The 22,947-nt window shown below is 51.1% G+C and overlaps 3 protein-coding genes across 4 annotated transcripts in view; 1 reads left to right on the top strand and 2 right to left on the bottom strand.

Annotated features, from left to right (window-relative positions):
- Positions 1-4,524, bottom strand: part of CSNK1G1 (casein kinase 1 gamma 1) — a 99,624-nt gene extending 95,100 nt beyond the window's left edge. For both annotated transcript variants that reach the window (XM_063169320.1, XM_063169321.1), the window contains exon 1: positions 4,461-4,524. The gene's annotated coding sequence lies outside the window, so the exon portion shown is untranslated. The remainder of the gene's footprint in view (positions 1-4,460) is intronic.
- A 7,419-nt stretch (positions 4,525-11,943) lies between these two features.
- Positions 11,944-15,668, bottom strand: PCLAF (PCNA clamp associated factor). Its single transcript, XM_063169319.1, has 4 exons — positions 15,570-15,668; positions 14,592-14,678; positions 13,659-13,800; positions 11,944-12,352 (listed from the first exon to the last, which is right to left on the bottom strand). Exons 1-4 carry the CDS (start codon positions 15,613-15,615, stop codon positions 12,295-12,297), a joined length of 333 nt encoding a protein of 110 aa, XP_063025389.1. The 5' UTR covers positions 15,616-15,668; the 3' UTR covers positions 11,944-12,294.
- A 344-nt stretch (positions 15,669-16,012) lies between these two features.
- TRIP4 (thyroid hormone receptor interactor 4) overlaps positions 16,013-22,947 on the top strand; it is a 30,135-nt gene continuing 23,200 nt past the window's right edge. Inside the window, exons 1-5 of the mRNA XM_063169317.1 lie at positions 16,013-16,141; positions 16,478-16,644; positions 18,140-18,270; positions 20,684-20,917; positions 22,091-22,169. Of these exons, the coding sequence (XP_063025387.1) occupies positions 16,056-16,141; positions 16,478-16,644; positions 18,140-18,270; positions 20,684-20,917; positions 22,091-22,169 (697 nt within the window). The 5' untranslated portion in view covers positions 16,013-16,055. The remainder of the gene's footprint in view (positions 16,142-16,477; positions 16,645-18,139; positions 18,271-20,683; positions 20,918-22,090; positions 22,170-22,947) is intronic.

Here is a 22,947-nt window from a genome sequence, read left to right as displayed (position 1 = left end):
ACCTAAGCTGACACCACCATTTGAGCACCTCAAGTTTTTTGTGTCAACACTAAATCCCCTGTACATCAGAATTACAAGTTTAAAGCAGACAAGCAGAGCCTTTGGGTGCCCCAAATCCTGTACAGCCTGGCCTTGGACACTTCCAGGGATGGGGCAGACACAGCTTCCCTGTGCCACCCGTGCCAGGGCCTCACCACCCTCACAGAGAAGAACTTCATCTAAACATCTCATCTAAATTAACTCCTGCCTTCACCCTGGATAGCAGCTGGAATATTGGTGTGAGCCCTGCAGTGTGATCTGACCAAGCAATCAAAGCCAGCCCATCTATACAGCAAGGCTAAATGTCCAAGAAGGAAAACAAAATCTAAAATTACAAAATCTAAATTACTAAAAATCACTTTTAGTAAGGCAAAAAAGGTTAGAAGCCCACACGATCCATTATTGTGTTAATCAATCATGGGACAACATCTCCCAAAAAATAAAATTGTGTTTTACCCAAGCTCAACAGAGTTTGTATATCTCCTCTCTCCCTGCTTGAAATCAGACTTGAAAAATCAGAGTTTTGGTGGCAAAAGATGATGAGGTGACAGCAACAGCCTCACTTTACCCCAGAGTCAGACAGGAGGAGATGGGGAAGTGCCCTTGGTTAAAGCTGGTACCCCAAAGTCTCCTGGCCCAGCTTTCACAGAACCATTCAGCAGAGCCTGGGCAAACCAGAGCTGGCCTAAAGACAGCCTAGACTGCTGCAGGGATAATTATATTGTACAAAATGAAGCCATGTCTCAGGAGTCAGGGGCTGCTGTTCTTTTTTCCCCTTTTCCTTCTTCCTTTTGCACTGGACAGAGCACATCAACAAGGGGAAAATCAGCTGATATACTCCATTGAAAAAAGCAAGATACTACATGGCAGAATCCATCAAAGCTCTCTGGAGAGAAAAACTACAGGATAAAAGGAAAAATCCTTCATGTACGTAAATAACAGGTAAAGGAGGGGGAAGAATGTATCACTGGTCCGTTCTGCAGCAGGAGGGACTCACCAAAGGATTCTGCTTTGCACTGAGCTGTGCTACTAAGATGACAACATTTGCTACTCTGAATAATTCAGGATGAGAAGTAAATAAGAGCAATGACTCCAAGGAATTGCAGTAAAATCTCGTGATATGAGTGGGTGATACAATTCACAGAGCAGCACATCAGGAACAACCACCCTAAAACCAACTTCAGGAGACACGAGGGACTGAACTCAAACCAACCCTGGGAAAGCAGGACTACAGCAGAATATTCCACCAAAAACCATGGCTCCAAGATCACTAATGAACAAGCACAACACTTGTAATTACAGAGACGATAATATAGGAAAAATACCTCTAAAATATCTCTAAAAATATAAATATATTTTTATACCATAAATATAACCCAGCACCTCTGTCAATGTCCTCTGTTGTCCTGTGCCCCACCCCTTACCTGTCTCAAGGAGGCTGGAGCAGAGCTGGCAATGACATGAGATACAACAAGAGCCACAGAAAGTCAAAATATATGAGGACAATTCAGCCAAGAGACTACCAGGAATGGAAAAAGTATTTTCCTAAAATCATGACTATCATGAAGAGCAGTGTGAAGGTTCCTAAATTCGACACCTGGCTCAGGGAGGTCATGAACTGCTGGAGAGAGAAGAATAAAGCACTATTTCCCTGGATTAGATCTGCTGTGTTTGTGTTCTCCCCTCCCCAAGCATCTGCTCCTGGTTACCAGTGAGCAGGATACCAGGCCAGATGGATTCCTGGTCTCATCTGGTAGCACTTTTTAAGGCATTACACAGGATTTCATCTGTTAACCTGAAAACACACAGGGGCTGACTGCTTCCTAAGGGCTGGAAAAGGGAGCAGGGAAAGCAGCAAGTGGACCAGGATGGACTCAGGGTCCTGCCCAGCTCACAGCTCCCCTCAGAGTGGAGCTCGGAACCTGCCTGAATGTTTTCCACCACTGACTCTGGCACAGCAAGCCAGGCCGCTGCCAACACAGAGAACTGGAGCAGCGTGAAAACTCCTGTGGAAGAGCAAGATAGATGGGCTGGGATGAGGCACTTCACAACAGACACTGCTATGAACTGGAAAACTCTTTAACCCAAGGAAAAAGAGAGGCGGGATATGAGCTTGTTGCCATGCTGTGAGCCACCAACCTGTCTCAGCCACGAAGGATACCAGCACAAAGGAATTATCCATGGCATGGCACAGCATCCCAGAGAGTCCTCCCCTGCCATTCCCTGCCCTGCAAATGTGTGCAGGAAAGAGAGCAACAGAGAACATGGAAAAGAGTGACTGTGCTTTGAAAACAAGGAGCCAACAGCTGGGCCAAGCTTTCCAAAAGCACCAGTGCACAGAAGAGCTGATTTATAGGAAGCAACTCTGGCATAAGTACAGGCAGGTATGTCCAAGATAAATTTATTGTGAGAATGTGGTGTGAGTTTCCGGATCTCATGTCCAGAAAACAGAACTTACACAAAACACAGCAAGGAGCCCAAACTTGTGAGGACTTTTGGCCAGCAGTTGAAAACACACAGTTATAGACTTGCAGAGGAAAGCAGAGAGATGAGACTCCTCTTCCTCAGCACCCAACATCTCCTAAAGAATACAAAATGCACCAGCCCAGTCCAGCAAAAGCGATTTCAGGGCAGGAACTGTTTCAAGAAACACTTGTATCTGAAAAAAGCCGAGGTGCTTACGCAGGGTGTGAGCATAAAGGCCTGATTTTATCAGGCCAATAGTCTAAGATTTCACTGGAGTCAGCAAGGTTTTTGCCAAAAGGCTGGAGCATCAGTGGCGCCCGGGGCCGCTACACCGGCGGCCAGACCTTCAGCATGGAAAGTGAGATCTGCCTGGCACCCCTCACCTGCATCCTCCCTCTTCCTAAGTACATCCGCGTGGGTTTTTACTAATAATGATTTTTTTTTTTTATTGCACACCATGATATTTAAATTCTTTTCTTATCGGGTCACACCTTGCCAGCGGTCACCTTCCCTGAACAGAACTCCTGCTGGTATTTATCACTGGCAGCACCTCCAGCTCATCCCGGGCTCCAAGAGCTCCAGTGTGAGCCCAGCTTCATGTGGAAATCACTACTGTGAGCATTCTCTACAACAGCAATACCATGAAACCCAAACTCTCTCATCAGTAACATTCCACCACCCAGGTGGCACTTCTAAAACTTGAGCCACTGGCAAGCACTGAGCAATTCTGCAGCCTGAAATCTCTGCAAATAATTCATAATTCAAAGGCACTCTTTGTGTTTTTTGGAATGTGTCTGTGGGAAAATGCTGCTAATATTTGATAAGAGCTTCTCAATAGGAACAAAGCTCGTGATTCCCAGTTCAACCATCATCCTCTCCCAAGAGGGACTGAGTTACCAGCACAGCACAGAACCAGGGATGTGGAGATGGTTTGTCTGGGTAAATCACAGCTGGGGAGCTGAGAGAAGGAAAAGCAGATCCTGAAGAACTTGGGGAGTGGCTGCACAAGCTGACAGGCATTAGGTCACTAGTAAAAAAAACCAGTCCAGTCTGAGGTCACACCCGTGACAGTGGGACTGCAGGCAGGTCACGGTGAGCCCACAAATGAGCGAGGTAGAAAATGTCACACGAGTCAGGCACGGGAGGCAGCTCAACAGAGCTTGGACTCTGCTCAGAAGACTTCCCAGGAACAGAGAAGTCCCTGTCGAGACAGGCTAAAGGGGACTGCGGGTAGCAGTGAAACATTTGGAAGGGCAGATGTCACCCTCCTGAGGCAGCAGAGGCTGCCCCATCCCTGGAGGTGCCCAAGGCCAGCCTGGCCGTGGTTTGGAGCAGCCTGCTCTGGTGAAAGGGGTCCCTACCCATGGCAAGGGCTGGAATGAGATGACCTTTGAGATCTTTCCAACCCAAACCATCCCGACTCCATTATTTGAATAAGACAACAAACCCCAACCCTTAGAGTTCCACAGTGTGCCAAACACCGTATGGAAACACTTCCCAGACGTAGGGGGGATACACAACTTCTTCACACAAATAAGTTGCTGATACACCTCCAGCTCCACAGAGCACTGCGAACACCACCAGGGAGGAAGGTGGCACCTCCCGTTCCTCTCCGGGCAGGTCCGTGCCCGGCTCTCCCGGGACAGCCTCTCAGCTCGGGCTGCCGCCTTCCCCCGATCCGATCCCGCCGCTCCGCCCCGCCGGCAGCACCAGCCCGGCGCCCCGAGCCCGCCCCGCTCCCCTCGCCCACACCCGGCGGAGCCGCGACCCCCGCCCGCCGCCCCGCTCGGGGCTCCCTGGGGCCGCCCCACGGCGGCTGCTCCGCCCGCCCGCCCGCCCGGCCGGAGCCGCTCCCGCCGCACCGGCAGCGCCGAGCCCGGCGGAGGCTCCGCGGCGGGCGGGCCGCGAGCACCGCCCCCCGCCCGGGCCCCGCCGCCCGCGCCCCGCGGCCGTACCTGCTCCGCCGGCGCTGCGCTCCCCGGGCGGGCCGGGCCGGGCTGGGCCGGGCCGGAGCCGCCGCTGCTCTCCCCGCGCCCGCCGCAGCTCCTCCCTCACGGCACTCGACGGCCACAGCCCGACCCGGCAGCGCTCGGCGCCGGCACCGCCCCGCGCGGCTCCGCCCTATGGCCGCGCCGCGCCCGCGCCGCTTCCGGGGCACCGCCGGCCCTGGAAACCGCGTGGCGTTGCCAGGAGGAAGCGGCGGGCGGGAAGCGCGGCGGGACCGGGGCCGCGGGGGCTGCGCTGCCGGCCGGGCTCAGCAGCAGCCGCGCTCAGCACCCCGCTGCGGCTCAGTGTCAGCCGGGGCTCAGCACCCACTGGAGCTCCGCAGCAACCGGGCTCAGCACCCACTGGAGCTCCGCATCAGCCGGGGCTCTGTATCAGCCGGGGCTCAGCACCCACTGGAGCTCCGCATCAGCCGGGGCTCTGTATCAGCCGGGGCTCAGCACCCACTGGAGCTCAGCATCAGCCGGGCTCAGCACCCACTGCGGCTCAGCACCCACCGGAGCTCAGCACCCGCCGGGGCTCAGCATCAACCGGGCTCAGCACCCGCCGGGGCTCAGCACCCACTGCGGCTCAGCATCAGCCGGGGCTCAGCAGCAGCCGGGCTCAGCACCACACTGCGGCTCAGCACCCTCGGGGTTCTGTATCAGCCAGGGCTCAGCATCAGCCAGGACTCAGCACCCTTCGGCTCATCACGCACTGGAGCTCAGCATCAACCGGGCTGAGCACAGAGCTGGGCTCAGCAGCCAATGGGGCTCTGCTTCCTCTGGCGCTCAGCATCAGTCAGGGCTCAGCACCCTCCAGGTCTCACTGCCAGCCTGGCTCAGCATCAACTGGAGCTCAGTACCCTCCGGGGCTCAGCTTGGTATTCCACTGGAGCTCACTATCTTCCGTGGCTCAGCACAAAGCTGGGCTCAGCACCGAGTGGAGCTCTGCATCCTCTGGGGCTCAGCATCAGCCGGGGCTCAGCACCCTCTGGGGTTCAGCACCCACTGCAGCTCAGCATCAGTCGGGCTCAGCACCCTCTGGAGCTCAGCTTGGTACTCCACTGGAGCTCACCACCTTCCGTGGCTCAGCACAAAGCTGGGCTCAGCACCGAGTGGAGCTCTGCATCCTCTGGGGCTCAGCTTGGCACTCTGTTGGTTCTGAGCACAAAGCTGGGCTCAGCACCGAGTGGAGCTCTGCATCCTCTGGGGCTCGATACCAACCTGGCCCAGCACCCAATGGAGCTCTGCATCCTCTGTGGCTCAGCATCAGCCAGGGCTCAGCTCAGCACCCCACTGGGGCTCAGCATCCTCCAGGCTTCAGCACCCACTGGGGTGGTCCCTTCCAACCCAAACCATTCCTTGAGTCTGTGGAAGAGGAGCAGAAACCCACTGGTGTTGTCGCCTGGATGCTGCCAAGCTGATTCTGGTGAAGAACTTGGCATTTAAACTGACATATTCATGGAATCACAGACTGCTTTGGGTTGGAAGGGACCTTAAAGACCATCTTATTCCCTCCCTGCCATGGCCTGTGACACCTTCCACCCAACCAGGTTGCTCATGCCTTGGAAATGGTTAAAAACACCGTGAGGAAAACCTTCCTCCCTGGTGTGCAGGCCTCCACCCTGGGGACAATCCCATTATCCAGCCACACACATAACAGCTTGCCAGCATATGGGCCCCACCAAGGATAAAGCAAAGGTTTATTTGGAAAATGTGTGCAGATCCAGAATTTAAGCATTAAAATTATTTATTTCCCCTACTACTTCATAATCCTGAGACTGAGCTTAGAAATTTTTCCCTGATGCCATAGTTAACCAGAAAACAGAGCCCAGTTCTAATAAAAATGGACATTTCACTTTAGGTTTTTGCTTTCTCTTTTCAGAGATATACACACTCGCCTGACTCAGTATAGGTTTAATAAAGGCTTAATATTTCTGATTAAACCTTTTAAGTTGTCAATATCAAAAGCAGAATGTCTCAATCCAGGCACCTGAAAAGCCTGTCCTGGCAGCATCCTGTCAAACCCTACCCTGAACCTCTGCTCCAAAATGAGCTTATTTTGCTCATTCTTTGTGCTATTATCTGTGGAAAATAATAATAATAATAATGTGGATATCATATAATATTGACAATACCTTTGATCAAAGGGAGAGGCATTTTTGCAATTCAGCTCCCATTTTTTTTTCTGCTCTGAACCCTCTGGGCACTCCCAAGGAGCATTTTAATTCTGAAAACTGATTTATCATCAATTTTAGTCCGAGCAGTTCTTCTGCTAAGTCCTATTAAACGTGTGAATTCTCATTAGCCCTGTGATAATCCCTTAGGAGTTTGTCTGAACACCAGCCTGTGTGTTGAATAAAGGGGGGGTCAAAACTGACCCAAAAACGTTTGGGGTGAGTGAGGAGCACCCCAGTGGAAGTTCCTTGCCTCCTCATACTCAGCCCAGACAGGTGAGATTCCAGCCTGATTCCCAAGCACCTTATCATGTGGAGAAGGGAAACCTCCTGCTTTTCTTCCTGCATCTCTGGTCGGGATGGAGCAGCTCGTGGTGGGCAGGACAATCCCCCTTTGTCCCAGCAGAGGGAAGGACAATGAAGCTCCTGTTGAGCATCAGGCACAGGGAGGCACCGCCCCAGCGTGGGCAGGGGGACCCTGCAGACACAGACCTCATATCCTTCTGAGAAACGTCCAAAGGGGAAAAAGCAAAGTTAAAGGGGAGACAAAGCTTTAAAGCGCATGTTTTGGCAGAGAGGTGAAACCAGAGGGGTACTGAGGTCTCACTTGTCTCTCTTCCCGTAGACACAGCCCTGTAAATACTCAATCCAGAGCAGGAATTTACATGAACAGGTTTGGAATTTAGCAGAATTAGCTCTAGGAGGAGTCGAGTGTACCTCCCTTAACACAAGCAGGCAACACCTGAACTCTACAGCACAGTGTCCCCAGCAGGCAGGCTGCGCTCCAAAGATGGGAAGTCAACAATCATGGCTATAAATTGGGCATGGTCTGGTAACAGAAAAAGCCTTGAAAATCAGAAAAAAAATGATGAAACTCCCTCATGTGGGGATGAGATCCCCGAGATTTGGCAGTGGATTTCCCACTCATGTGGGGTAAGAGGTCGGCAGCCTGACAGCTGATGGCCCTGCTCCCCTCCCCTCTGTCTGTGTCCCCATGGCCCAGACATCTGCTGTCCCCGCCGAGCAGCTGCCCCCCTGAGCAGGACAGCAGCAGGGGATCCTTCCCTCCTTCCTTCCTTCCAGCTAAATCCAACAGAAATGGGCTGTCTGGCCTGCTCAGGGGAGAAGGGGTCTGCAAGGAAAAGCTCAAAAATGCTCTGGAGCAGCAGCACTTTGTGATTATCCCTGTGAGAAAAAGCCTTAGGCTATGGGGATGAGATGGGATGGTGTCTGTTCCATCACTGTCTCTTGCCCAAACAAAGATCATTTTGCCCAGTAAGGTTTAAAATTCAATATATTAGGCCCTCGGGAATTGTTATTTCCTAAACACTTCCATCCCCTCTCCTTTGTTTGCTCACTTTGCAGCTGTCTTTGGAGCATCCAACAGCTCCTGCTGATCCACATGCCCGGCTGTGCCAGCAGTGACCCCCTGAGCTCTCATGGTGATGTGGGTACATCCAAAATCCCCTGGGGAAAGGTGTGGGCGCCCCAGCCCGGGTCACAAGGAGCTCTTGGACCTTCAGGCGTGAATAGCAGGCTCAGCTGAGGGCAGTTTATTGCTCATTAGTGCTCGCAGGGCCGTGCTGTTCTCAAGGTCAGGGGTCAGATAAATCATTATTTGGACTATTGGAAGAAAATTCCATGTGTGAGGATGGAAATAAAGCTGCTGGGGGGAGTGGGTTGCCCATCCCTGACCCTGCACACGGCTGGGTTCAAGGAAGCCACAGGGATTCAGCCGGTGACATGGAGGGTGATTTTGCTGGAGCCATTTCCTTACCTGGCAAGATAGCACAGGCTCGGGAAATGAGCAATTCCAGTCTCCCGTCCATACATTTATACATTCTCTTCACGTTTCCTAAATAAGCTGGTCCGAGGCAGGAGGAGCCTTGTGTGGTTGCTGGCACAGCCCAGCGTTTGTAGCTGAAGCTGCTGCTGACATCTACGGTCAGCCCGGGGTACTGAAAAGTGTTTGAAAGTGTTGGAGCCACGGGCTGGACTGGGCTGGAAAATGTCTTTAAATTCCTCTCAATCCATCCCCCTGGAACACTTTCCACTCTCCCTGGGTGCTCTAAACCCCATCAAACTTGGCCTTGGCAGCCACAGCTGCTCTGGGCACCCTGTGCCAGGGCCTGCCCACCCTCACAGGGAGGAATTTCTCCCCAATATCCCATCCATCCCTGCCCTCTGGCAGTGGGAAGCCATTCCCTGTGTGCTGTCCCTCCATCCCTTGTCCCCAGTCCCTCTCCAGCTCTCCTGGAGCCCCTTTAGGCACTGGAAGGGGCTGTCAATGAGTTGTGGTGCTCATATGGATTTAACCAAAATATCATTATTATAGAACAATCCCTTAAAATTACAAGAAGTTACCTCAGAAGTAAAAACTACTCTGAAAAAATAAAAGTAATACTGACTGGATTTCCAGCTGATTGCTCCCCTTAGGAGGTTTCTCTGCACCACACCTCTTGCCCTAAGACTGTGGAAATCCCATTTCACAGGGAAAACCTGTTAGGTGCTGTAACATTACACCCAGTACAGTGATACAGACAATTTATCTGTAAATTAATTTTCAGCACTGTGCATGACCCCTCTTTACCACATTAAATTTCACTATTAATTATGTCACTGGGCTGAAGCACTTCTTGAGATTGATGGAAATCCTTCAGCACAGGTGTCAGCATAGGGGCAGCTCTCTTCAGCATTCTAAGGAGATTTTTATTGGAACAACAGTAGTTGGAAAAAAAACCCAAAAAACACAACCAGGCAAGCTTTTGGACATGGAAACCTCTTACAAGTCTGGTCTTAGTTCTAAATTTTATTTTGGGTTGACTGAAGCTCCTGAGCTTTAGCACTCTCTCCCTTTCTAATTTTTTCCCTTATTTTCAGAAGATCTGGGTGCTGTTCCTGTTTCCCTATAGAACCAAAGATTGGCAGCAGGGGCACAGCTGGAGATAAATCAGCTCCAGCCCCAGGGAGGGTGGCCTGAAGGTCACCCTCCTGTATTCCCATTGGGGCAGGAAAGCAGCCAAGTAAACATCTTCTCCTGCATTTTGCTCCTATTGAAAACTCAGCTTTAAGGCTGCAGGTCCTGTTGCAAACATTTGGATTTTATCTGTGCAGAGGGAGCATGTTTATTTATTTATTTATTAGAGGCCAAAGCAGTTTAGTTGCTCCTCAGTCCCCAGTGCTGCTCTTTCCTGAGGTTCCCAGCAGGGTGGGAGGCTCCACTGAGGCCCATATTTGATGCCAGGCTCTTTGTGTGCACCTCCCATCCCTGCACAGCCTGGTGAGCTCCAGCTCCATCAGATTTTATGAGAGCAATCCAGCACGGGAAGGACGTGGAGCTGTTGGAGTGAGGCCAGAGGAGGCACCAGAAGGTTCAGAGGATGGAGCAGCTCAGCTAGGAGGAGAGGCTGGGAGAATTGGGGTTGTTCAGCCTTGGGGTGATCTGAAGGAGGCAGCAAGAAACATGGAGAGAGATTGTTTTTACAAGGGCCTGGAATGCCAGGGAATGGTTTCCCGCTGCCAGAGGGCAGGGTTAGATGGGATATTGGGAAGGAATTTTTCCTTGCGAGGGTGGGGAGGCTCTGGCACAGACTTTCCAGAGAAGCTGCCCCATCCCTGGAAGTGTCCAAAGCCAGGGCTTGGAGCACCCTGGGCTAGTAGAAGGTGTCCCTGCCCATGGCAGGGGATGAGCTTTGAGGTCCCTTCAAAGCCAAACCATTCTGGGATCTGTGATTCAGGTCTCCATGAGCATTGCTCTGTGGGAACCCAGAGCATCCCTCTGGCTGGCCAGGATGGCCAAGACCCTGCCAGGGGACTCAGAAGCTCAAACAAAACCACAAAACACCTGTGGGTTTGTTTATCACCTGTGGAGCAAATTACCAACTTTATATGAAGATCAGCAAGCCACAACAGTTTAGGCAGAATAATAATGAAGTTATCACGGGGTGGAAAAGTAGATTTTGGGGTTTCTGGTATGGGGGTTCAGGGGGCAAGATGGAGGGAACTGGGTGTGTCCAGCCTTTCTCCTTCTTCTTCCTGGCCTCCATCTTCTGCTGTGATGTTGGCACTTTTGGATTGGTTTAGAGTAGAAGCTCACTGTCTAACACAGGTGATAGGTATTGGGAAGTAATTGTAAACATTGTATATGTAGTTTGTAGTATAAAGAGATAACCCCACCCCAGGGGCAGGCAGAGTGCCTGGGACTGTCCTGCTGAGCTGACCTTGGCAGGACAGGAGAAAGAATTTTATAGATAAGAAACAATAAACAACCTTGAGACCGAGAAACGAAGAGCCCTGACTCCTTCTTCAAGTGCCAGGCTGGCTAAAGAGACTTTCCAACTTTTCTCAGGGTCACTGTGACCAGCTGAGATCCCAACGTTGCTCCTTGGTGAGCAGCTCCTCATCCTTCCCCTCCCAGCTGGCAGCTGCACAGCCCTGAGGGAGCAGCTGAACACAGATGGCAGCTGAGGGCACGCAGGAGATGGGATCTGATCAGAGCCCCCGGGTGTTTGCTGCCTCCCAGGCACTTTTAGAGGAGAAATGGAACTGAGGGTACGCTGGTTTGGCAGGTCAAAGGGACAGGAAAGAGCTGCCATTAGTGCCACCTGTCACTGTGATGATGGTTTGTGTGGTGCTAGGGCAGAGAAGTCTGGCTTGTTCAGATTTTCCCCTTAAATTTACATAATCTTAAAAAAAAATTCTGTTAAGGAGCAATCAATTGCTGCTTCTCATTCAGACTTGAATTGCTTCTCTGTGACAACTCTCCTTTTTATCAATAGACTTTTAGGAAGAGGTTTTTACAGCACTCACTGCTTTCCCAACCAGGCTGACCTACAAGAGCTACCACTAAACTCTCCTGGTGTGCTAAATTTAAATTTTAATCTCCTCCTAACTTCCCCTTCTCATTTGCTCAACAATATCACGATAATTTCAGGGAACTTCTGAGGAAGAGCAGAAGCAGAACCCCTGACATCAAGATCTAGCACAAGGCCCCACTTGCTTTTTTCCTATGAATTTCCCCAAAAGTTATGTGGCAATGTTAAAACATCCACAATAACAAGATTTATTTAGTTTTAGCCATTTACTGCCGCCTCAGCTTTCAGAGTTCTGATTCTTTAGAACAACCAGTTTGTTTGAATTAAACTTCACCTCTAATCAGAGCAAATTTCAGCTGCCCACCCACCTCTCCAGTGTCTTTCCAAGTCCAGTTTCTTATTTTTGGACAAAGAAATCTTCATTAACTGCTTTTACTGCAGTAAAGACACAGCACAGGTGTGTGCTCAGATGGTTTCAGTTTATTAAAAACGAGGATCTGCTTTGCAGTAACGGAACAACCATGATCATGCAAGTCTTGCACAAACACAAGGCAGGCAGAAGATGAAAGACAAAAGCAGGGGGAACTCAGGCAAACCAAGATAAAAATAAAACCAGTGCTTTACAATGAACATTAAGTGCCAAACAGTAAAAACTAATTAATTTCTCCAGTGTTTGTGCCATCTCTCAGACTTTTAGGCTTGTACAAAAGTCGAAAGGAAGTAATAAAAAAAAAGTAAAGAGCTATGCAAATGTACAAAACCCAGCTGGAGTAGGAGGAGCATTTTAACATGAAAATCGAGGCCAGGTCACATCTACTCTTCCTCCAAGCACTCTCTCTCTTCGGCAGGATCCAGTGGCAGGGGCCGAGCTCTGAAAGGAGCATTATTTCAGAAGCATTAGCAGGAACCAGCTCTGGTTTGAAGGGCTTCTCCCAAAGCCCAATGACTTAGTTAGACCTTGAGGCATCAGGACTGACAGGGGCACCTTTATCCTGTGTTCTCTTCCCACCACCTTGTTCTTGTTCAGCACAACAAACTCCAAATTAAAGGGATGAAGGTTTCCCTGTGCTACAGCAAACATTTTCTGTTTCACCAACAGGTGGGATGCACTTAAAAGCCTTTGTCTGCTTGTCCTGCAGGACAATTTGGGGCCAGTTCTTATGGCATCTTATAGGTATTTCCAAACTCCCCCTAGCAGTTTAGAAATACCTATATCTGGTGGAAAAATGGGAGTTCCAACCCAGAATTCCCTATGGAAAACAGTAAGATAATATTTTATACTGCTGCCCTTTTAGTCAGCAGTGCAGCCTACAGTTAATCTCTGAGGCTGTGGATTCATTTCTACATTCAATTCCTGGCACGTGGAAGTTGTTAGTGCTCTCCTAAACTTCTCCAAAACTTCACTGTGCTGGCAAAGTTAGTTATGCCTGAACAGTAAGAACTTGCCTGAACTACCAGTTACTCCACCTTGATGAGGTCCCTGAAAACTTTGCCAGATTTGGTGAGAAACATCACTTCCACGAGGACACAGAGGTCAGGAGACACACTGTCAACTTGCCCCTTCAAAAATGGAGTTTCACAGAGAAAAAATAATCACAGCTTGCTTCCCTGTGGGGGTCCCAGTTGTTGGTTTCTCTGGGTCTGGACTGAAGGCACTTGAGAGGGTAGTTCATGTTTGGACTCAGGTGTTTATTATTTCTTATCACTTAAACAGTCTCACTACTGTGAGTTGGGCACAAAATGGCCAACAATCTCTTGTTACAAGGCCTTTTAAGACTAAACTATCCAATTAAGATCTGACACCTATTTATTTTCCCTTTTAACCCAATGACTGATCCCAAAGAGCTGCAATGGGGACTTTTCTGCCCGATTACAAAATGCCACCACAACCCATGAAGAAGTATGAATAAGAAACCCAGGATGACACCCTGCGCCCTCCATCTTGCTTCCATCCACAACACACTAAAAACCCCAAAACCTAAATTCCTCACCAAGTGACACACCTACACTACTCTCTATATTTCACACTTTTGTGGATTACAGTTTATCTTGAAGTCTAGGAAACTTCCTCCATGAATGAGGGTCAAAGTCAGTGCTCCCCTGGGGGTCGGGGCACCCCAGAGCAGACACAGAAACATTCCCTGGGTTTCCACACCTCCCCTTGCCCCAATACCCACTGCAGGCCGCTGGTCCCGGGCGTGTCTCCGTCGGATGCCCGGCTCTCCTTGGATGGCAGCTGCAGGAAGTCGCTGATGCCCCTCTGCCAGGCGGGCACCGGCCTCACACACACCCGGTTCAGCCCCACGGGGCGCTGCTCACCTGCGGGGAGCGCCGGCTCAGCATGGGCAGGGACAGAGGGAGGGAGGGGCAAAGAGAGGGAGGGAGGAAGGAGAGAGAGAGGAGGAGGAGGGAAGAAAAGAAGAAAGAACTAAGTGTGAAAAACGTGTATTTTATGACTGGCTTTTTGCAAATATTATATGTATTATGTTAGAAAGCTATGCTGTGTTAATTTTCTTAAGTAGCGTGTTCAATATAGTTTTAGGTTATAACATAATGTGACAATAGCAACTATGCTATGTAAGGTACTTTTTCAAAGAGGGGACTTGCACTGAGATAGCAGCCACAGGACACCTAAATCTTTCAGAGAAAAATAATTTATTGCTATTTTATCGAGTTCTTCCCACCTCGCTCAGCCCTGAAGATGCAGTCAGGATTCAGAGGAAGAAGCTGACACTGACCAGACAGAACCCTGTGTTTGAACGGAATTTATGCATCATATATGAGGTGCATGAATATGCAACAGGCTGTTGCTTTTAAGGGTTAATCCTCTGTTAAAGTGTGTCCTTTTTCGGGCTTATTTCGCCCAGGAAGAGGTACCCGGACCTCTTTGCTCTTACTGTCTTGTATTGTCCTAAATCGTAATTGTCCAAATTTTTATTACTCTAATTATATTACTATATTCACAACCATTTTATTACTATTAAACTTTTAAAATTTTAACAACAAGTGGTTGGCGTTTTTCACAGTAGCGAGGGAGAGAGGGAAAGAAGGACGGAAGGAAAGGAAAAAGCGATGGAGGGAAGGGAGGCAGGAGAAGGGGCTGCGCTCACCTCTCCGGCCGGGCACTGCCGGCCCCGCTCTGATGCTGCCGCTGCTGCCGGAGCCCAGCGCCTTGCGGGGAGCGCGGGCGACCAACACTGCGGGCAAAGGGACAGCGAGGGTCAGCAGCGGCGCTCGGAACCCCCACAGCCCTGCCCGTTCCCACTCAGAACCCCCCTCAGCACTGCCCGTCACGTTCGGAACCCCCCTCAGCTCTGCCCGTTCCCACTCAGAACCCCCCTCAGCCCTGCCCGTCACGTTCGGAACCCCCCTCAGCTCTGCCCGTTCCCACTCAGAACCCCCCTCAGCACTGCCCGTCACGTTCGGAACCCCCCTCAGCCCTGCCCGTTCCCACTCAGAACCCCCCTCAGCACTGCCCGTCACGTTCGGAACCCCCCTCAGCCCTGCCCTGCCCGTTCCCTTCCCGCCCCCTCAGCCCTGCCCGTCCCGTTCCGTTCCCGCAAGGAACCCCCCTGAGCCTCTCCTGCCCGTCCCGTCTGGCTCGGAACTCCCCTGAGCCCTGCCCGTCCCGTTCCCGCTCGGAACTCCCCTGAGCCCTGCCCGTCCCGTTCCTCCGTTCCTCCCCCGCTCGGAATCCCCCTGAGCCCTGCCCTGCCCGTTCCCTTCCCGCTCCCTCAGCCCTGCCCGTCCCGTTCCCTTCCCGCTCGGAATCCCCCCTGAGCCCTGCCCTGCCCGTCACGTTCGGAACCCCCCCTGAGCCCTGCCCTGCCCGTCACGTTCGGAATCCCCCCCGAGCCCTGCCCTGCCCGTTCCCTTCCCGCCCCCTGAGGAGCCCTGCCCGTCCCGTTCCCGCTCGGAACCCCCATGAGCCTCTCCTGCCCGGCCCGCTCGGAACCCCCTCAGCTCAGCTCAGCCCTGCCCTGCCCGTTCCCGTCCCGTTCTCTTCCCGCTCGGAATCCCCCTGAGCCCGTCCCGTTCCCTTCCCGCCCCCCAGCCCGTTCCATCCCCGTCCCGTTTCGTTCCCGCACCCTTGCGGAAGGCACGACCACGCTGATCCACCTTGGTCCGCGCCATCCCTGCCCGGCACGGCCCGGCCCCGCCCCGGCAGCGCTATTGGCCACAGCCCGCCAATGGAGCGCGGGGCCGTCCCCGTCCCGCTGCCCTTCCCGCTCTCCTCTGCTCCGGCGGGGAGAAATTCCCCGTGAGGGGAGCGAGGCCCTGGCTGCACGGAGCGTCTGTGGCTGCCCCGGCTCTGGAAGTGTTTAAAGCCGCGGTGAACGGGGCTTAGAATAACGTGGTCTAGCGGGAGGTGTCGCTGCCCATGGTGCGGGAATGAAATGGAATGGAATGGGATAAGATAAGATGGGGATTTACGGTCCCGTCCAACCCAAGCCATTCCCGGTTTGAATGAACCGCTCCCGGAACGGTCGCTCCGCGCTCGCGTTCCCGGAGGGAAGGGAAAGGAAGGGGAGGGTGCCGGGCGGTGCGGCGGCGTTTCCCGTCCCCCGCGGAAGATGGCGGCGCCCAGCGCGCTCCTGGCCTGGTGCGTCCAACACCTGCGCGGGGACTTCGGGCTGGACGTGGGCGAGGACGTGGTGAGGTGAGCGGGGCCGGGGCCGGGCGGGGCCCTCCTGCCCTCTGACAGGGGCTCCTCGGAGGAAACACGGTGTGCCAGAGCAGCTGCCGGGAGTTTGCCCGGGGCTGTGGCTCGGGTGGAGACTCGGGGAGGAGAGGTGGCGGCAGGTGGGATGTGAGGTGACAGAATCACAGATTGCTCTTAGTCGGGAGGGATCTTAAAGGTGACATCGTTCCACCTCCTGCCATGGCCTTACCACAGAGACCTGATGGAAAAGGAAAGATAAACGTCACGCCTGTGCCATGAGAGCGCGGACCATCCTCCCCCTCACCCATTTTTACCCACCCCGGCCCGCCCCAGGTACATCTTGTCCATCACGAACGAGGAGGAGATCCGGGAGTACGTTGTGGACCTTGTTCAAGGCACGGACGGGAAGAAGAGCTGGTTTGTGGAAGAGCTGCTGAGCCGGTGGAGGAAATCTGCCCAGCTGCCCTCCGAGCCCTTCCCTGCCTACCGGAAAAAGGACGGTGAGTGCTGCAGGGTGGGAAACTCCCAGATAAACCCGCTTGTTGTGCTCACAAACAGCTCCATGCCACGAATCCATGTGTGGATACCATCCCATCCCTGACTGGGGGCAGTTTAAAGCCCAATTTTGTGGTAGCAGGCCCCCAGCCAGGTAATAATGAGCATTGGCTTTGTGGTCCAGAAGTATGAAAAACGCCAGTCAGTTGTTTTTAAAATTTTAAAAGTTTAATAGTAATAAAATGGTTATAAAAGTAGTAATATGATTAAAGTAATGACAATTTGGACAATTTGAATTAGGACAATATGAGACAATAGAGACAAAGAGTTATGGACAGTCTGGGTACCTTTGCCGGGCAAAATAAGCCCAAAAAAGGACCCACCTTAACAGAGGATTAACCCTTAAAAGCAACAGCCTGTTGCATGTTCATACACCTCATACATGATGCATAAATTCCATTCAAACACAGGATTCTGTCTGGGCAGTGTCAGCTTCTTCCTCCAAATCCTAGCAGTGCCTTGGAGGCAGGAAGAAGTTCATTTCTTCTGATAATGGGGCAATAAATTCTCTTTCTCTGAAAGATTTGGTGTCCTGTGGCTGCTATCTCACTGTAAGTCCTTTCTTTAAAGTATCCTACATAGCATAGTTTCTATTTTAACATTTTCTATAACCTAAAACTATATTTAACACACTACTTAATAGAATTAATGCAGCATTACTTTCTAACACAACACATATAATGCTCATTTTAATATTTGCAAAAAAACCAATCATAAAATACCCATTTTTCACAAGAAGGCATGAAAGACACTTTATTATTAGAAATCTACAGTTCTTATAGAAACAATGCTGGACCTAAGACCTGATTGGTGTCGAAGTGAAAACCTCTCACACATTTATTGGTGGCTATCAATAACACACTCTGGAGAACCATATATAGAACCATATCTATAAACAGTGGTTACAGAAGGAGAGATAATAAGGGTTTGAATTCTTTTTCTCTAAGTTTCCCACAGCTTCCTAGGATTTTTCTGGCAAAGTCTGTGGCCAGAGAGCTGCTGCCACACGTTTTCAGTCATGAAGTAGAGTCCAGGGACATCTTCCTTCTGCTGGCACTTACCCAGCCTCTCTTGATTTATTTATTAGAGGCCAAAGCAGTTTAGCTGCTCCTCAGTCCCCAGTGCTGCTCTTTCCTGAGGTTCCCAGCAGGGTGGGAGGCTCCACAGAGGCCCATATTTGATGCCAGGCTCTTTCTGTGCACCTCCCATCCCTGCACAGCCTGGTGAGCTCCAGCTCCATCAGATTTTATGAGAGCAATCCAGCACGGGAAGGACGTGGAGCTGTTGGAGTGAGGCCCAGAGGAGGCACCAGAAGGTTCAGAGGATGGAGCAGCTCATCTGGGAGGAGAGGCTGGGAGAATTGGGGTTGTTCAGCCTGGAGAGGAGAAGCTTTGGGGTGACCTGAGTGTTGCTCCTGTGTCTGTGCTTCTCCCACTGCAGAGGCTCTGGAGATGCTGCGGGACCAGGGCAAGAAGGGGAAGCGCAAAGGGAGGAACAGGCAGGAGACCCCGGCACAGCCCGAGCCCAGCGCTCGTGGGGAGGAGGTGAAAACCCCCCTGGACCTGGCCAAGGTGAGTGTGGGGCCAGGGGGGCACTGGAGAGGCTTGCTTGGGGTAAGAAGGTGTCAGACACTGGTGAAGATGTGGTTGGGAAGTGGAAATGAGAGTCTGGGACATTGGGGTGCCCAGGTGGGCGCTGCTCAGGACGCACCTCAAATCCTGGGGTCAGTTTTGGGCCCCTCACAAGAAAGGCAGTGAGGGGCTGGAGCGTGTCCAGGGAAGGGTCTGGAGCACCAGGAGCAGCTGCAGGAGCTGGGGGGGCTCAGCCTGGAGAAAAGGAGGCTCAGGAGGGACCTTCTGGCTCTGCACAGCTCCCTGACAGGAGGGGGCAGCTGGGTGGGGTTGGCATGTGCTCCCAGGAAACAGGGACAGGATGAGAGGAAATGGCCTCAAGCTGTGCCAGGAGAGGTTTAGGTTGGATATTAGGGAAAAAAAATCATGGAAATCATGGTCAGATACTGGAATGGCCTATCTGGGACAGTGGTGGAGTCACCATCACTGGAGGGTTCAAAATCCACGTGGATGTGGCACTTGGGGAGGGAGAGAGGACGGAGAGAAGGAAAGGAGGATGAGGGAAAAGGAGGGAGAGGGAGAAAGAGGAAAGGAAGGAGAGTTATTGATGTGTCTCTGTGATCTTGGAGGGCTTTTCCAACCTAACCATTTCCATGTTTCTATGGTGTCCAGGCTGGGGAGAAAGGTTGTGTCTGTTTGTGTCTGTAACTGGGATAAAATAATCAAGTAGCAAATATGCCAGCATGGATTTTTCTCCCCCAGAAAGCCTGAGAGGAGAAAGCAGGTGAAGGAAGTTGAGGCTCTAATTAGGAATAAAAGGGATTTCTTTAAATCAGATATGAGGGTGGGGAATTGAAGCCACCAAGTGGTTAGAACATCCTTTCCTACTGTATTTAAACTATCTCAGTCACACTGGTTGAAGCTTTAATTAGAAACTGAAATACTTCAGAAAGAAACTGTGGAATAAGAGCATATAAACACCAAAACCTGAGAAATGCTGCAATTCCTGAGTAAGGAGTGGAACTGAAATTCATGTTTTTAAATTGAACTTTTTGGAGCAGGGAGGCTGCAAAGGCTGAAAGTATTTTGTAAAAGTGTTTATAGGATAAACCACAACATTTTTGAATTGGTGGGTTAAAAGTGGACAGTAATGTTCCATTTCCTTGTAGTTACCCTCTAACTTAATTGAAATTAAAAAAAAAAAAAAAGTGAGAAAGATCTACCAAAGTCACTTTATCTCGTTTTGGGTATTTTAGGGTGGCAGTGTTTGAATCTGGCAGTGGCACTAAAACCAATAGGACTTTACTGGGAGGACTGGAAATGCTGCATCTGCTTGTCACTAAACCAGATTGAAACTCAGGGGTGAATCATGAAACCACTGAGGCCAGATCACAGAAGGAGGAGCAGAATTTATTTCACAGCTCAGTACTTGAACCCTCCTGTGTGGAAAACCTCTGCTGAGGTGGCTGTGGGATTTGGGGAGGTGACATGGCTGGGAATGCCCTGCTGCCACCCCAGCTGTGTCTGGGGACAGGTGTGCCCAGGGTGACAGCTACAAACAGGGAATCTGAATCATCCTTGGAAATCTGAATAATCCTTGGGAGTGATGCCTTGTGAAGGCTGACCCAGAACAGAGACTAGACTGAGCTAAAGAATAAAGTAGGGATTTACTAAGAGGCCTCAATGGATCCACCTCGGGCAGCACAACCCAAAATGGCCACAAAATGGACCACAGGTTTTGGGGTCACACACTTTTATCAGTTTGGTCCATTTGCATATTGGACCAAAACAGTTACAGCTCCAGCAGCCCATGAAGTCCCAGTTTTGGTTCTATTGGCATATTGGCCTAAAACAATTACAGTTTCAGCCCATGAAGTCCCATCCTTCTTGTTTTCTCTCTTCAGCCCACATTGTTTGTGCTCTTGGGGCTGAGATTTGGATCATTTGTCCTTGGGTCCCCAACTGGAGCAGGAGTTGTTGTGTCTCCCTGATCTGTGAAGAGAGCTCACTGTCTCCTGATATGAAACCTGGACTTGCACACTAAAGCAGAACAGAATCTGAAAAGTAGAAAAGCCAAACCCTGAGGTATCAGGGGTAGCTGAGCTGCTGTTTGGAGCTGTTAAACAAGCACGAGGCTGTGCAGAGCAGAGAGAGCAGCACTCACTGCCCAAATCCCACCAGCTCCAGCTGGCATGGATGGCAAACTTCGAGTGCATCCTGGTGTCCTTGCTTTGTTTGGATTCCTTAGAGCTTTTCTGGCAGGCCTGAGCTTGTCTTTCTGCTCAGTCTGGGGTCTGGTCCAAGTTTCATTGCAGTGAGGCAGAGTAACACTTGTCTGGGCTCCTGGCCTGCCCAGGGGTCAGTGCTGGCTCTCTGCTGCCCAGTTTGTTTGTTTATTTTTTTTCCTTCCCAGGCCCAGGAGAGCAGCAGTGGGGTCAGCAGCAGTAGCATTTCCTGCAAGAAGAAGCCCAAGTATGTCAGCCTGTACACCAGGGAGGGGCAGGACAGGCTGGCTGTGCTCATCCCAGGCCGACACGCCTGCGAGTGCCTGGGCCAGAAGCACAAACTCATCAACAACTGCCTGGAGTGCGGGCGCATTGTGTGTGAGCAGGAGGGCTCTGGGCCCTGCCTCTTCTGTGGGGCCCTGGTGAGTAACCAGGGAGTCACTGTGAGGGGATTGGAGCACAAGCCTTGGGAGGAACAGCTGAGGGAGCTGGGGGTGCTCAGCCTGGAGAAAAGGAGATTCAGGGGTGACCTCATCACTCTACAGTGCCTGAAAGGTGCCTGTGCTCAGCCAGGCTTGGGCTCTTTCTCCAGAACCAAAGGACACAGTCTCAAGCTGCACCAATGGAAATTTAGTTTAGATATGAGGAAAAAGTTTTTCACAGAAAGGGTGATAAAGTTCTGGAATGCCTGCCCATGGAAGTGGTGGAGCCACCATCCCTGGGTGTGTTTAACAAAGCCTGGATGTGGCACTCAATGCCATAGTTTATTTGAGGTGATGGGTTGGACTCGATGATCTTTAAGGTCTCTTCCAGCCCAGTGATTCTGTGAATTCTGTGCCCTGCTTGGACCTGGAGAATTTGGCTGAATTAGCCCTTCAGATTGAATTTCTTCTTGCAAAGTTCTAAACCAGGGAAGGAAAGAACCTGTTAGGAGGTTTTTCCCATAATTTACATGGCTTTGGAGCTTGTCTGGTTTCTGACAGTCTCCTGTGTGTCACTGCAGTGTCCAAAATCTCTGCAAGGCTTCAGCCCCATCCCAGGCACAGCCCTGATCTCCTTGTCAGGAGCAGTGTCCTGCTTTTCCTTCAACTCCTGTGTGATATGGATCCTTTCGGATACCAGATTCAGTTCAAGGGTTACCTTTTGAAGAAGGGAGACAAGTTATTGATGGCAGAGGAAATTCTTCTTCATGTGAGAGGAGAATTTTAACTGGGTAGAGCAAAATGTTTTAAAGCAGATTGGTTGCTATTTTGAAAGATCAGTTTAACTCCCAGTGGCCAAGAAGGAGAGAAAAACTGTTGAGTTAAGGGTTGGGGTTGTGCCTGGGATGATTCTGAGCTCATCTCTTGTCCTTTGAGCTCAGTCAGCAGCATATCCACCCACAGAACAGGGAAAGACCAAACTCTACTTTTCTCTTTAGTAAAGAATGAGCTTCCAGGGTTCTCCCCATGTCAGTGGGGAAGAGAAGGAGGTGTGGACTGTCACTGCCACTTTAAACAGCCTGAATTGTTGTCCAGGGCTCTGAAACTGGTCAAGCTGTGGCATCCTTCCCGTGTGATGTCCTTCCCAAGCCTTCATTTCCTTCTGTTGCTCAGGTGTGCACCAAAGAAGAGCAGGACATTCTTCAGCGGGACTCCAACAAGAGCCAGAAGCTGCTGAAGAAGCTCATGGCAGGTCAGTGGCCACTCCATACCTGGAATAGAATGAATCCCAATGCTTTGTGTGCATTATTTCCTTCAGACTTCACTGAGCCACTTGCCCTCATTGCTGCCCTTTGTCTGGCATTAAAGGGATGGATTGGAAGTTGTTCCTTGGTTCCTCCTGCAAGCCCTAGGCAGCATTGCCAGGCTTCAGCAGAGGTGACAGTGGCAAGTGTCACATGGCAGTGTGTGCTGTCCTTTCCCTGAGGCCCCAAGGCTGCTCATTCAGCATTCCAGAATCAATCCCATGAGCTGGATTGTTGTAGCAGTCCTTGGAAATTAGGATAAGTCTCCTGTGGAATGTGTGCTGTGCAAGATAAAGTGCTGCTGTCTGATTTGCTGGGCTTAGAGAGGTGGTGGTTAATATTTTCTAATGGCTCTTCTTGTCTCACACTTACCTTGGGAGCTAGAAATGGGAACAGAGCCAAGGAAAGCAAGAGGAAATACAACCCAGTGTCCCAGCAAGGGCCTGTGCATTGTGGGGATGTTTGTCTGAGTTTAGCTGAACTGCAGCCAAGGTTGTGGTGTTCTTGGTTGGAAACTTTGCTGAGGAGCTGGGGAAATATTTACTGCAGATCTGGGCTTCTCCTTAGAGCTGTGGAGATGGCAGGAGGATGGAAGTCCTTGAGAGCACCAGCCAGTCTGTTCTGTCCTTCCAATACAGATTTGGCACATTTCAGGATCTCTTTTCTTACCTGTTTTGTCTCTTTCCCTCCTGGCCCTGCCAGCTCTTGTTTTGTTCTCTGTGTAGG

The sequence above is a fragment of the Melospiza melodia genome, chromosome 15 (assembly GCF_035770615.1).
Source record: "Melospiza melodia melodia isolate bMelMel2 chromosome 15, bMelMel2.pri, whole genome shotgun sequence".
Taxonomy (NCBI): domain Eukaryota; kingdom Metazoa; phylum Chordata; class Aves; order Passeriformes; family Passerellidae; genus Melospiza; species Melospiza melodia.
This window is presented reverse-complemented; position numbering and strand designations above follow the sequence as displayed.